This window comes from Idiotropiscis lumnitzeri, chromosome 19, assembly GCF_059441095.1.
Source record: "Idiotropiscis lumnitzeri isolate Australia: NSW breed Sydney's pygmy pipehorse chromosome 19, RoL_Ilum_1.0, whole genome shotgun sequence".
Taxonomy (NCBI): domain Eukaryota; kingdom Metazoa; phylum Chordata; class Actinopteri; order Syngnathiformes; family Syngnathidae; genus Idiotropiscis; species Idiotropiscis lumnitzeri.
Window position 1 is genome coordinate 4,574,765 of NC_142409.1, and position 15,964 is coordinate 4,590,728.

Genomic DNA, 15,964 nt, shown 5'->3' on the forward strand with positions numbered 1-15,964 from the left:
GCTTCACTTTCCATACAGCAAGGAAAGGAAAAACAATGACAAAAATGGGGGTTATAAATCCATGCAGCTAAATATATTCAAACCCTGAATTTTGCGTCACCCAAAAAAACTTTTTTTTCCTCACATTATCCACAGCTTGATACGGAAGATTAATCATATTATTTCTCAAGACCATCTCATCCATATTCATTAACATAAAAGTAGATTTCAATATGTCAGCTGGTAGCGCTGTGCTTCCTCGAAATTGTTGACCAATGTTTCAAAATGTAAAAAAAATAAATAATTCAATTTTTTGTCATTAATATGTCGAACACAAGCTGGTGTCTAGTCTTGTTTCGACACCCCTTTCGTTTTGTCCAGCAATGAAACCCATTCTACAATTAAAAACAATTCACTTTCACTCAATATTCGGCCATGAATTAACCAACGTTGGAACACTTTTGGTCTAATTGTCCATATTAATGTCACACACTTACTATTCCCCAAAAAACACCACACCACATATGCAGGATCTAATGGGGCACTATTTCATTATCGGTGCCTGGAATAAATTTTCAGGCTGTCTTCTTCATCTCAGAAAGGTATCTTGAGTATTTTGAACATCATAAAACAACTGCAATAGTTTTTTGAATATCCTCAACTGTGTTTTTTTTAATTTATTTTTATTTTATTTTTTTACCTGGTCAGCACCCTTCTTTTTCTTCTTCTTCTTTCCCCAACAGCCAGAACTCTCTCCATCGCGGCCGTTGGAGTCACAGAGGAGGCCGTCCAGCTCCTCCAACCCTCCCTGCTGGCCGTGGGACGTCTCGGCTGCCAGGCGGTAGGACAGGTTCCTCAGGATGCAAACGCAGTTCTCCACAGTCTGAGTTGGGAAATGAGAAAGATGAGAGAACAGATTGAAGCCATGTGCACTTGATGCACTTAAATGAAACGTCACACTTGAGAACACAGCTCAAAGTGGAAGCGGAGGCCTGCTAATAAAAGTGCTGCTTCGACTACGAGCGGCACTTTTATCCGCCTTCCAGACTTGATGGAGAGACTGAGAGGACGGAGCCCAGATAATCCTTGGGTGATATGAATGTGTGTTTTATGACTTTTAAATGTAATTACAAGAAGCAGCAGGTAAATGGCAAAACATGACAGGTCCAATAGATTTCCAAACAAGCCATTGAACAGATGAAGGTGAGACCATGTCGATGTGTAAATGTGAGCTTTGGCGCGTGCGGCCCATGTTTAGTATGACTCTGAAAGCGGGGTGTCATCAAGTCAACGGAGTGGAAATTAACAAAGACAAATCATCCATCTTTGCGCCGAGAGGACGCTACTTTACACAAGAACAACCAGGGAGCGTAATTGAACACACTCGGGAGACGCGACAAACAAAACAGCGTCGCACTTCGGCGAGCTGCAGTCACATGAAACCCACATCCTGCGCACAAACATGCACAGGTTACGTATTATTTCCAATTTACACTGACATTTCCATCTCCGGGTCCTTGTTTTCTACTCTGATTCTTCATTCAGCAGCACAGTTGAGTAAATAAAGACACCTGATCTTGGTGCTGATATGATTTTTTTTTTATTTTTTTAAATAAGGGAGTCAAATTCAGGCAGAAATAGTCTGCCAAATGTTTTAACTTGACATGTAATGTGACATCATCCAGCAAAAGTCGTAATGTTTTCATCATCTCTAAGGTACTATGCCATCATTTTAAATGACTGGGTTATTGATTGATTATAATATTCATTCATATTTCTTTTTTTTTTTATGAACAGTATCTGGAAAAAAAAGTACTGCTAACTTGAGTGCCAGAGATCACAATATCACAATCATAATAGGTTTATAATTGTGTTTATAATTTGCATATAATATAATATAATAATGCAAAATGATTCTTTTTGCCACATGCAGGAAGAGCAGTGTAATTAATTGCAATTAAAATCCGATTACGATTATTACACTCAATGGTTACAAAATTGGCATAATCGTAAAAAATGATAATTAAATACTATATATTATTAGTAGTAGTAGTAGTAGGAGTAGTAGTATATATAACATTTATAAACTAGTACCGCACTCATTTTACAATTACTACCATAGTGAGTATACCTGAGTTAAAAATTTTAGCATTGTTACAATAGTTCTATTGGAATTTTAAGTTTCTTTATATAACGAAACCATTCTAGAATTTATAGATTTGCACTTTTTTTTTTTTAAATTTTAAGATAAATCACTTTTATTTGTCCAAATATTGTTTCCGTTTATTATTTTTTGGACCAAAAAAAAGGAATAATCATTTTAAGAATTGTGATTTCAATTATTACTAAAATAATCTGATTCACATTTTTTTCCCCATAATCGAGCACCCCTACCTGCAGGTGTGCCTAATTAAGTGATGGGTGAGTTTTCGGCAAAGTCTCCTTTTACCAAATCTGCATGGAATATTTCTCCTCATTGAGATTATTCCTACAAGAGAAGATGTGCACTAAATAAATCTATCAGCCCAACTACCGAAGCAAAGGAGCCAGCAGCTCATCATTTATGGCTATTTTGCTAATAACCACCTGCGAGTTCACCTGTCAATCAGTCTTTGTTAGCGAGGCAACGGCTGCTCTCCTCTGGTGGCTGCAGTCAGATGGTGGAGAGGAGCGGGCGGATAAACAGTGATTAAGGGAGGCCATTTCGAGAGCCTGGCAGACAGGGAGACCTTGAGAAGCCAGCCAGCCACAACATTGTTTATGTGCTATCGACTGGCCAACACATACTTTGACATGTGCGCTCGTACCGTACGCACGCTGCAATCTTGGTCCAACCGGTACATCACACACATGGAAATGTTCAATGAATGAACTCTCTTCGGCTGCTAAGGGTAAAATATTACCCATTTTAAACGTTTTATTGGGAAATCAGTAAAATGCATTTACTGTTACTATCATTATTATTTTTTACTATGAGATAGATCACACACCTGAGGGAACTTTATAATACCTCATTAAAACATTGCTATCCACGAACGGCAAATACAATATTTGTATTTATCATACTGTATGCCCGTTGTCTGTTTTGGAGCAGGATTATTTTAAAGCTACAAAACCGAGATGTTGTTCACGATTTTAGTTGCCGCAATAGCAAACCAACGCGATAAATAAACGCCCCATAATAAAAACAATTTCATGTTTCGACACACGCACCTTGCTGTCAATCTCACTGCTTCCTAAAGAGGTCTGGATGACGTAGAGCAGAGCGTCCGTCAGGCCGTCACACTCTCGCATCCGCCGTCTCGCCTCCTCACCTGCGGAGCTGACGTTCCTGGAAGAAAGGGCAGGTCGACTAAGTGGTCAGAGTGCGTTTTAACAAATGCAAGTGCAAAGTGCCACTAAACGGGGAGTTTGTGAGGGGGGGGGGGGGGGATAACACGAGGTATATGCCGATGGAGAGACAGTGAGGTAGATTGCTCGCGAGGGAGGCTTGCAGCTTCCCCGAAACTATATAATTGGGAAGGTTGCATTACAATTCTGGAAACGTCTCAATCTATGCATGCCCTGAAGGTTTGCTTCAATTTAAAACACTTGACTTGTGTCCAACGGAAGCCCTTTAATTCTGACAAGTGGCTGACCGACGCATGAAATTCTTACACCAGTGCTGCTTTAATTATTTGCCAATATTGCTGAGTTTATGTATATCAGATTTCTTTTGTGCGTGTGTGTGTGTGTGTATTGGATCTGCTGTGCACAGGCTTCTTCAATAGATACAACTGCACAATCTAACGCGTATCAATAAAAGAGCTGTACCCAAAATTAAGCCTTGTAAAATATAAGGTTTGCAGTGATATTACTGGCAAGTTGGTTTTCTGTGTTCAAATAACAGAGTGTGCACGTTTTCCCCGTGCTTGCGTCACACACATGATTTACTTTAGCCACTCCGGCTTGCAAGAAAGTGCACGTTAGGATTAATCCCAAAAATCTAAATTGGTGAATATGAGCATGAACGGTTGGAGCTCCAACTCACCCGTGACCCGAATGAGGTCACGCCCTATAGAAAATACATGGATGGATGGAAAAGTACCATTTTAGTTGCTCCGGAAGTTTGTTACATTTGATTTGATTTGATTGTAATTCCAAACAATCTAGCATTTGGACCTTGAAATGCTGACTGACTTCTATTGATTATACGTCTTTCTGAAGCACTTTGTAAAAGCACTGCATTGAAAAGAAGAACTGCTGAAAAGCATAAATAGTTTTTCATTTTTATCAAGTCAAAAAAATAAAAAGACGCTGCAATCCATCTTGTGTTTCATATGTCAATGTGAATACGGAATCTTTTACAATACAAATGGAGGAGAGGGCAGTGTTCTCCCTGCCCTATGGCTAGCCCCTTTGGTCCTGACTTTCATCTTCACTCAGGCGCCCCAGCCCATCCTTTTTTTTCCAGCTGGCGTGGGACACTGGCTTGCAAGTAGCAGACTTTTGCCCTCCCAGGTGGTGGCTGGACCCCGTGTTGGGTCCATTTGGTGAGTGGGGGCCTGTTACACTCCCACAAGACATCTAATATTGTCTGGCTCACTTCCTCTGTCCTGTCCTGTCCTGTCCATACGCGCTACTTATTACATCCCTTTCCTATAGCGATACAATTTTTCATCAGTACTACATGGGGACCCCACATTGGACCACACACTTCCTCACCAGACGTATGTAAAAAAAAAAAACCTGTTCAATACGAAAAGATACATTTTCAGGTGTAAACTATATACCTTAAATATATTTCACTTTTCATGAGCCTATTTAACAACAAAGGGTTTGAAGTGAATAACTGGCACCCATTTATTTGTTCTCCTAAACCTAACCTGTTAAATCTCCAATATACATTTTCCATGTAAAAAAGGAGGCTTGTTCATTTATATATATATATATATATATATATGCCCATCCCTGTTTTTCAGTGCTTATTCTGCTCTTGCTCTTTCCCTCTTTCTCTGTCTTCATTACATCTTCATAAATGCTCACCGTTTAATTACAGTTATAATGAAATTCCACCATGATTGGTTTGCAGAGAACCGAAACCCAATAAGGGAAACATCAATATAATGAGCCAACTAATGAATCAATCGCTGCAAGAGTTTTCCATATAGGTGAACAGATATGACAAAACAATAGAAATATATTGATGGAATGAAGCGGAGTCCATTCATCATGCCAGCATCATAAAGAGTTCACAGCTCTTTGACAAGTCTATGAAATGAGGGCAATCCTTTATTGTTGTGATGAGAATGAGGTGAGAGAAAGACACAAGAACTCAATTAAAACTTAACGTCTAATGCTTCTGGCTTTCCAAGAGAAGGTCAAGTCGCTTTCACCAGCCCTGAATGCTAATGGGCAAACACGCTCACTTTGCATAACTGGCTTCAAAGTGACAATTCTCTGCAGTCATTGGGAAAGACTGACACTTCGTTCTGCGTAATAAAGACGCTTGTTTGACTTTTAAATGTTTAATGACAGAATTGGAACGTTTGCTTACACTATCTGCTATAGACAAGGTAGATTATAGTCTCTAGCTGGCAGGTCGTGAAATAGTTTGTATGCTCGGTTGTCAAAATATTGTTCGATTAGAAGAGGCTAAAGCTAACGTCTGCTTTTTGACGCACTCTCCACATTTCACGGTAAACCTTTAAACTTTTCATAGGAGTATTTAAATAAAATAACATCATGGATATGACCAACGAGCATAATCATTGATATTATATATTTTGCTTTGGTTAAAAAAATATTTAAATCACATTGTGGCAACAATGTCAACGCCAATTCCAGCACTTTTAATATCCTGAAAAAAATTGTTTTCGAAGGAAACTATCCAACAAGTTTACAGAGTTATATTGATGACTCACAGTAAGAGTTTACTCACGTTGCTGCTGCTGCTGCAAAAAAAAAGCTATAAATAATTTTTAGGCTTTTGGTACATGCTGCTATGAAATGAAGTCCTTATTTCATATGTAAAATCTGACAAACTGTGTAAGGCGAGACATCATCTCTGGCTTTGCAAATGAGTCTCGCATCGCACATTGCGGTGTGCTCGAGGATGAGGAGGCGCAACGATGGTGAGATGTCACCATAACCACTTGGCTCATCGGTTCAAGAGATGCTCCATTTGGAAGGTGAAACCCAAACCAGCATGTCATGGTCTGACTGTGTGCCGAACGCACATGGAAAATTCTGTGTGTGATGCACCAGTGAGGAAGCAAATGAGAGCACCTATACGCTGACTGTCAGTTACGTGTGTGTATGTGCGTCCCCGTGATAAAGTAGCGGAGAATTTCTCGGAATTTAACAGGTAATCTCCACTCTTTAAGTATTCCATTATTGACTTGCACCTCGTCCTATCTGATGTCACTCCTCATTAATTCAGTCGAACTCATTAGCTTGCATCGTTAAATAATTGCCCAGTGAGAAGAAGGACAGAACATGATGAAGCATCCCATTCGCAATTCAAACAGCCGTTATTTTGGCTGCGTCAGACTGATAAATTACACGCCGTTTCTTAGACTATACATCATGTCGCTAAAAAAAAAATGTCAGTCAAAGCATACCTGCCATGTAATAAACAACCTTAAATCAATGCATTTGGGGAAAGTAGGGCACAGCAAAGTAAAGATGTGACAATATGTGGGGAAATAACTGAGAAAGAAGTATAAAATGACGAGATTTGAAATGAATGAAGACGTCACACTGATTCGAGTGCTTCCCATCGCCTTGGCTAACGTTCAGAAAGCTCACCTTTGTTATTTCGACATTTGAAAATGGATTGTCGCCGTTTCCTTTCTAAAAGGGAGGACATTGCACCGACAACCGCTAACGTGGCATTCAATTATACTGTCGTTCTTTGATTGAATTCCAGGAGCACTTCAAAACGACCCAGCCTTTCGAGTGTTTTTAAAAGGTAGATTTGAGGGTTACTTCACTTGATGCAACTGCGGCAATGGAAAAGAATGAAACACTTGAATTCTGTCGCAAAAGGTCCAACGTGGTACATTTGGATGTGGCGCATTGATCGCATGCCAACAAGGCTCAGAATTAACTAAAAAGCACCCTGCCTCTCGGAGCGCCAATCGAGTCCCTATTTTCTCTGGAAACTGATACTTTCCTCTTGATTACCTTTAGAGCATCATCACTCACGCAAGCGTCCAACATGTACAGGAAACACATGGACACAAATGAATGGTAGGCAGATGGCTTTCTAATGCCGCTCAAAGAACAAATGACCACCGAGTGACACGAGAGCAGCTGGTGTGAGGTGGCTCGACACAGTCGCCCGACGTGTGTGTGCGTGGACAGGAGAAGGGGTCATCGCCAGTTGGCTCACGCGCACAATCCAAAGCACATAATACCGATCAAATGACGAGCTCATTGTAACCACGCTCAGCCTCGATTCCTCCCGCCATTAATTCTACACCTGCACGTGAGCGGGTGCCTTAGTGTCGGCAAACAGCAGACATTAAAGAGTGTGCGTGTGTGTTTGCGTCCTGATAAGCCCAGAAGCAGAACCGCAGACGGAAAAAGCGAATACAGTGAGGAAAGTGTATTTTTTTTTTTCTGTGTCTGCGCCTTGGCGGTGAACCAGAACCCTGCAGGGAGGTAAACAGCATTCAATTCAGACGATTGAGGATATTGAAAAGCATTCACAGAACACCAAGTGTCTGGCATGACAAGTCTTATATGCACGTTTGTGTGCATATTTGAATTTGTGAGCCGATTGATTACCTAACCTATGGGCCCGTTGCTACCATTAAAACACACACACATGAAATAAGGAAAATTTGAAGAATGATTTAATCTCTCAGTGGAGGTCATTAAAAATAGTGCAGGGAAATGATTGCTGCAGAATAGTTTGAGTAAAATGTTCAGCTCAATATTTTTTTTGAAGCAGAAGATTTAATGGATTGTGAGAAAATGGCAGAGCACGGCAGCCCGTCCCGCGGGCGGAACGGTCCGGCCCTCCGGCCCGGCGGGACAACCATTTTTGGGGCAGGGGACGAGGGATGACAAATTTTAAAAAAGGGTTCAATTAATAACTGCCAAAGTTGGATGTTAGTCTGGCCCACGAATTGGCCCTCAGGCGTTTGATGTGGGCAAGCAACAAAAACGGGCAAACAAAAAGGCAGGGGGGACTGACCGGAAAAAAAAAAACGGTGATATATGGGTGCAAAACTTATTGAACGCATAAACATGTTTTACTGCTTATGATCATGATCTTTGTCTCGATTAGTCATGTGTTCCTTGTATGTCTTTTCTTGCTCGTTAGCTCCTTCCAGCCACTCGTGTCTTGTCCTGGTGTACCGTGTTGCTTGAATTTTGTTGCCTGGATTATTTCTCACCTGGTGGGGTAATTATTACTGTTCGTTGACAGTCAAGTTTCAACAGTCTTATTTCCTATAGTTTATTATATCGTTATTACAATCGTATTTTATTCTATTTTAAATAAATCCTTTTTTCTGGCGGCGGGGTTACGATACTTCTGCTACGTGGTCTCGCCGCCCTGCTTCCCTGCATTTGGGTCCACCGTCTTGTCTCTAAGACAATTTCGATTATATTTTGCTAATGTACAAAAAAAGCAAATGAAAGCTCCAGACATTGTACATGGACAGCTTTGATGTTTGTAACAGCATCTACTCAACAGTGAAGGGGTGTTCCTTTTCTGTCTAACATGTCAAACACATCAGAAACACAATGGACCTTTAAACATTCTGAAAATTTGACAAGTTGAATGCACTGGTGCAAAACACATTTTTCACAAAGCACAAACAAAAAACATGAAATTATCAGCGGCACACCAAAATCCCTCTGACAAATGCTCACTAGCAGGATGCCCAAGTTGAAGTAGTTTGACAGGAGTGCGTGCCGTGAGGATTAATGTTGAAGCTGTTGGTGGTTGATAAAGGAAATGACTCATGGAGGAAATGCAAAGTGGACGTGAGATAGTTAAAGTTTCTGAAATCTTTCAACTTTTTGGGATGTTTTTCCCCCAGCCGGTGTCCATAAAATAAATTACGTAATGTTACTAAGATCTTGAAATATTCATTGCTGAACATATTGTAGGTCAGGGGCGTGGTTGCCATCGGGAATTTCGTGAAATCCCGAACGGCTGGTCAATTTCAGAGCCAATCGATTTGAACTGTCAACACTTTGGTTATTGGACGACCCGGTCTACCACCGCCACCCCAATAAAATCCGGAATATTCCTGAACTCGCTGCCAGTACGTCCCTGCTGTAAGTAAAATAAAGCCTCCTCTTGCTCGTCAGTTTAAATGTTTTTATTGATTTTATTTTCTATATTCAAAGATCAAATTGCTCTACATTGTGAAATGTGACCTTTAAAGCTACATTCATCTTTCTAGACGGTGCCACTTCTTCATGTCAAGCTTCAGAAGCATCTTTTATCCGCCTAATACATCAAAAGAAAAAGTCTTCAGATGGTGACGAGTCGTCTAAGTATAAAAGTTGTTGCTATGGTTACCAGCTGGAGCCAAGAATTAAAGGCGTATGAGTTTAAACTGACCTTAAAAAAATGTTTGCATTTGTGAAATTAAAGTATGCATGGTGCCCAGCAAAATACTTCAATGTGCAAATGTGACCGCCCCCAAAAAATAATCACAATTCAGGTTCCAGCCCTCTGCGTTAATTTCTACATTGCACTGAATTAAATGTCCCCAAGTGACCGTTGCGAAAATGTAAAATTTTGTGTTTTTTTTTTTCTTTTTACCCATCACAATATTAATATACATGTAATGAAATATATGTGATACGAATGAAGAATTACACAAAGTCCTTCATATTTTTATAACAATTAAAAATGGGCAGAATGGTAAAAAAAAAAAAACACTGAAAACTAACATGCTTTAGCTTTGTTATTGGTGACTAAACATCTCCACATGGAAAACCAAAATGGATTGCGATTGAACCTTCGTTCTATTACCTTACACTCAAGTAATAAAGCGTCAGAAAGTTCCGAATTTTTGTATCAATACAATTGCGATCAAAGTTAACGCACAATTTCCACTTCTTAAGCTATCAAACCCGTTGAACAAACCTCACGCCAATTTCCTCAAGAGCAGCATAAAATCAACGGCATTAAAACAAAAACAACGTAATCTACGCGTACAATTAATCGACAAACTGAAAGTTATGCTTTTTATAAGGATTCCTAAAGAAAAACAGAATGTAAAAAATTCAAACGAATAACTAGCTGGCTTCAATGGGAACGTGGTCTTCACTCTAAAACTGAATAATGGAGAATGCACGGCCAAAGCTAATAAAACCACGGTGAATTATGCATGCTGCTATACTATGACTTCAGGGAATCAATAAAAATGAAATGGTAATTTACAAACAGCGTTTCTGAGACATCAAGTGTAAACACAGACTGTGTGCGCGTCTTGACCCACTTGTTCTAATTAGCATGTCTGCATGCATGTGTATGCCAGTTTCCTGCGCTGGGCATGGTGCTTTTACCTGAGGCAACCAGTAGCATTGCGCAGCACCTGGGAAGTGTGAAGCTGGAGCTTGCGGTCGTCATGGTGATTAGGGGAGGAGTCCCAGTTGGAGTGTGGGATGATGACGCTGTTGGTCAGCACGGCCAGCGCATCCTGGATGATTGGCATCTTCAGAGCATCACATGACGACAGGTTCCACAGCACACCTGCGCATTCAGAAATTCAGAAACAGGATTCCTGCCCAACAAATTTCATCTTTGAATATTTGCCTTTTAAAAGCTTGTCGTGCGTCGGGCTAGCAGCACTCGCTCCCACTTACTTCCTCAGCGCTTTGTCTGCTCAGATGACATTTCGAGGCACATATTTGATGCAATTTTAAGCAGATGGTGACATGAACCTCTCAGAGGTGTCCAGGGTAAAGCAATTTGCTTGTATTTTGTGAGGTTAAAAGTTGGCGCTCGTCACTCATGATGTGACAAACAAAGACAGCCTGAAACTTTTAAAATCGCCTGCGACTGAGGACAGGCCACAGGGCCCTCGGCCAAAAAAAAAAAAAAGAGACAGCACCAGAAACTGGAGACGGATTTGACAGCTGGCATTTTGGGGGAAAATATTTTAGCACTTTCAGACAAAGCTTTCTCCTATTCATACCGGAGGAGCAGTTCTTAAGATTTACTAGATATCTGTGATGCACTGAAAAGTAATTTTGTGCCTTGGCTACACTGCACACAAGCTGTCATTAACAGTCTGTGCATGTTCACACTGTTCACCTGCTGATACAACGGCGCACAAGAAATACAAGATATTCCATTTCTGGCCAACGAACAAAATGTCATATGAATGAGACCGATCAGCATTTGCGTCGTTCAAAATATTAACAACAGCGTGTATTGGTGACAAAGTTGGTGACAATGAACTCATTTGGGGGGGAGGACAGGCAGAGGAGCGGAGGAATGATTTAGGCAGGCAGGAACAGATTGAGGACAAAAGATGACGCATGTTTTGTCATATTGCCATGGTGATTTTTTGGTCCTTTTATAAAACAACACACACACAAAAAAGAAGCTAAAAATTCAATTAAAAGTCAACATGTTTCATAGTTCTGGAGTGGGAGAATTCACACATCATGACAGACACAAAACATACTCATCAATGTGTATATAGAAAAACTTTTTGATTGTTCTATGAAATTAAAAAAAAAACGCTGCATCCAAGTCAAACAATGCCAACAAAACGTGGCAATTGTGTAAAATTAGGCATTAGTGTGGGAATCAAAGAGGATGATTTGTTGTGTGTGCCTGTTGAAGATGGCGATAAGGTGATGACCATTGCTGCTAGTTGGCACCAATCAGGGGCTTGAACCTTTCTGTGCATGTTTCCATGGCAACATTTGCCATCACTTAGCGCTCATCAACCTTTTTCTTTTTCACCCCTCAAGCCTCTCGTCTTTCCTCACCAGCGCTCTCCGGTCATGAGCACTTGGACAAGCAAAAGCAAATGCAGTATGCTCACATAAAAAAAAAAAACTCAATACATTAAAAATGTGGTTTTCCTTGGTTTACAAATCCAGTTTTCAATGGTTTAATGAAGTTGTTAAGCACTGCACATGTCATCCGTTGACATTATTGTTTATGGATGAGTTCTTTTTTTTTTGTTTTAATATTTATTTGATTTTCTATTTTCGGCCATTCATTTATATTCTAAACTACGAGCGATAATGCCACCTGTTGCTTCGCATGCAAGTGATTGTATGAAGACGCATTTAATGATTGATTTTCAAACTGCAACTGTCCACACAAACACCGTCAAGCGGCAGACAACATGTAGGTCAACAGTCTTGAGAAACTCAAGACTGCGTTTCTTTAAGTGGCTAGTAACGTTGTCTGATGATTGCAATCAGGTTGCAGGCTTCGATGTTTTCTTGGCGAAATGCGAGCAGACGGAAAATTGAGTACGGGCTGCAGTGTTTTCTGGGACAAGGACATTGCGTCTGCCACTGTGTCATGTTGGCCAAATTCAGGTGTGACACACACTATCGCACACACATCTGCCTGCTCAAGAAACATGGATCTGCCACGCTTCACTTAGCCTACAGGGCCCTTTGGAGTATTGCAGTCAGGTAACCAACAGACAATGACATCATTCGAGAGTTTTTTTTTGTGTGCCAGCCACAAAGTGCGTCTGTGTGTGTGTGTGTGTGCCCTCCTTTATCTCGTCCTCTCTAATCCGTCTCTCTCTCGGCTCCAAACTGGGTCCCTCCAGACACATGACAGACAGTTTCCAAGGAGCTTGGCGGTTAGGGGGGGGAAACGTGGGGATGATTGCATGAATTCATGAATAAATGAGAGTATGACTTGTAAGGGGGGAGCCAAGCCTGTTAGGACTCAAGTGGAAATGTTTTATTAAACAGCCATCATCTACGTGGATGCGTGTGAATTAGTTAACAGCAGAGTCCAAACCTGATGATGAACAAAGCCAAAGGCGAGATATTAAACGGCATACGTGGCGAAAATTCCGAAAAGAGAAATCAAAAGTGTGACACGTTGACTTTGACAAAGTGGTGGACAGCAGGTTGCTGATTCGGGCCCTTTAAAATTCCTGCAAGGAAGAGCAAGCGACGCTAAAACGCCTTGACTTCTAATTATAAAAGCAGCTCTTACTTCAGCATACCTAAGAGCGAACTATTTAAAACTGCTCGTCGACAACAAACTAAATTTAAAAAGTCGTTTTTGCCGGAACTAATTTTAACAAGCACAATATCAACACCGTTCGCATTATCAACTCATCAAATATTCCACTGGCGTAACAGAACAAATGACGACATTTCAAAAATGTAATCCCTTAATACTCATTAATTTTGAGTTTCACGGAAATCTTAATGAAAAGTCAAATAAATTAGATGTCATTTAAGGACATTGAGCATTGCAGCATGTGACGAGCATATCGCGTTGAGGGCCATCAATGAGCTTGCCATTTGTGTTTTGATTTGGCCTTTTGAGGAGATGGCAGTAAGAAAGAATGCATTATTATTTTTCTTTTTTTTGGTAATCATTTCGAAAGTTCTTTTTTTTTTTTATTTCAAGACCACAGACTCTGCAACAAATTGCTCCAAACAAAATACATCACGACGAGAAATTGGTTGACCAGCATCACAGACTAAATTGAGTCTACCATTGGAGGTTTAATTGTGAAACACAATGGAAGAAAATACACCTTTCAATTAGCAGTAAGTGAAAACCATTAAAAAAAAACAACAAAAAAAAACTGTTGCACGTCATTGTATCTCTGTCAGCTAAGCAGCATTTTCCAAGCCAAAAAAGCTCCAAAGCAGCAGCCAGTCGTATGTCACAGTCCAGCACCTCAAGGTGAGCCCACTAGCATGGATAGCATCTCCTATTGACACCCAGAGCCTCGGCATCGACCACAACCTGATTGACAGGCCCGGAAGCCTCGACTTCCTATCTCATTCACACGGAGAGCCAGGAAGCCAATAAAGCTCGTCTAAATTTCAACTTCAGAAACGACAGGGCAATACAGTAAAAGGTTTCCTGTCTCATTCCTCAGACTACAAAGCGCCTTTAATCAAAGCGTATAGAATTCGATAAGACTGTCAACAAGGGTAAGAAGGCGTCTCATTGGTTGGTAGTCAAGCACAACCGCCATGTCTGTCTCAGGACAATAATGAGTTCCATGTGCGTCTGATGTTGGAGTAGCCACCAAATGATGTAGTTCTGATGGACCAGCTATAAAACTGAATTGACATTTTTTTTATGTCAATTTTAGTGCCCGTTGTTTTGTTTTCTCTTAATAATTAACACTCACATTAAATGTAAATATGGACATTAGGGATGTAGCGATTCATTCACGCCTCGTTTCGGTTTGATTTTCAGATCTCGATTTTAATTCGATTAACCAAAAAAAATGTTTTTTATTTTAACATTTGCAATTTGTCCTGGTTACAAAGAGTAACTTTTTCGACCTTTACAAATACAACTTGAAAATGAACAAATAATTTTGACTGTTTAACTACATTTTTTGTCGTGTTGGCAGTGTTTCGTTAGTGCCGGAACTAAAAATGAAAGTAAATAAATGTGCAATAGAGTTAACTGTTATCAATACAAATCATTTTACGCTAAAAAATTCCTGGTCGATTCTTTTTTTTTTTTTTTTTTTTTTTTTTTGTATCGATGCATGTTTTTAGGAGTTGAAATCAATTTTACATACCTAAAAATAATAGCAAAAATAATTTACAAAAAAAAAAAATCAATAAATAAAATCATCTTTGCTAATCTTGGTCGAATCACATCTCATCATCATCTCAAAATATATTATGCAAATTAGTTCGTCTATTGTTATTATGAAAGCAGAATTTCATGAATTGAATAACTCCCGTCAGTTTATCCTTTCAGCCAAGCCACCACGGTACGCTTCTCTTCTCTCCTCACCCACGGTGGAGGTTTTGTTTCTCTGCCACGGTGGTAGGATGTTATCAGTATTTGAGTGATCTGTAAAGGGGAGCTTCAAAATCTCTCAGCGACTTGTCGCTATTGTGATCTACACGTCTCCTCAGAGAGCCAGTGGAGAATACAGTGGTATATGAATGTGATTTTAAAGAACAATTGGGTTAGAGTTCAAACTAAACATGGAGTGCTCTGTCTACCTGTGTGTGTCTATTTGCAACGGTGAATGGGTCACCATGCAGAATGTACTTGACATAAACATTTTACCTGCCATCTCTGTCATGTGATTCCATTAAAGGGATTAACTCATAATTTGTAGTTTAGTATTAAAATACACAAAAAATCCGGGAACACTTGCGACACATCTCATATATATTTAGCCTGGTAAATTTGTAATTTAAAAAAACGTAATTACAAATTCCGAGACAGCAGTTTATTGCACTAACTTGCCCCAAGGCTGCAGAACCACTGTCATGCTGACAAACAATTGCAACCACATGAGAATTACATATGAGAGACAACAGGGTGGCGCACTTCAGTCCCAAACAGGGAAAAAGACGATAAAAATGTGAGTTTGTATTTTACTCATTCAAGGTTGTGCTACAGAACTTGACAGACGGATGAAAAAGGAGGAAACTTGAAATTGATTACAACTCAGCTACATGACAAAGAAGTAACAAGAAAAAGCAGGAAAAAAAAAAAGGATTTGTGAGAGTCAGGAGGTTTCAAGACAATATTGGCTGCCTTTCATGAAACTCCTGCATTCGACTCGCTTCTTCACATTTGTAGAGAAATTCTTGAAAATCAATCAAGTGGAATGTTTAACAGCCTTGGAGTGAATAGTTGGAGTTGATTAAAGACGAAGTGAAAAGTTTTGATTGACGTCAATAACGCCGCCAAACTGTTAGCGTTGATGTCAAGGGCACAGAACACACTGCAACAGTTTGAGAGGGAGTTGAGCAGTTGTGTTAAACATCTCCAGTCAAATACAAAGGAGAGAATATTTTGCGCAGGAATACGGCG

General features: G+C 40.0%; 1 protein-coding gene across 5 annotated transcripts in view; it reads right to left on the reverse strand.

Moving 5' to 3' along the window:
* Nucleotides 1-15,964, reverse strand: part of ctnnd2a (catenin (cadherin-associated protein), delta 2a) — a 172,055-nt gene that overhangs the window by 29,619 nt on the left and 126,472 nt on the right. For all 5 annotated transcript variants that reach the window (XM_088283197.1, XM_088283201.1, XM_088283199.1 and 2 more), the window contains exons 15-17: nt 10,501-10,687; nt 3,193-3,310; nt 680-862 (exon numbers count right to left, since the gene is read on the reverse strand). In XM_088283197.1, coding sequence (XP_088139323.1) covers nt 680-862; nt 3,193-3,310; nt 10,501-10,687 — 488 coding nt within the window. The remainder of the gene's footprint in view (nt 1-679; nt 863-3,192; nt 3,311-10,500; nt 10,688-15,964) is intronic.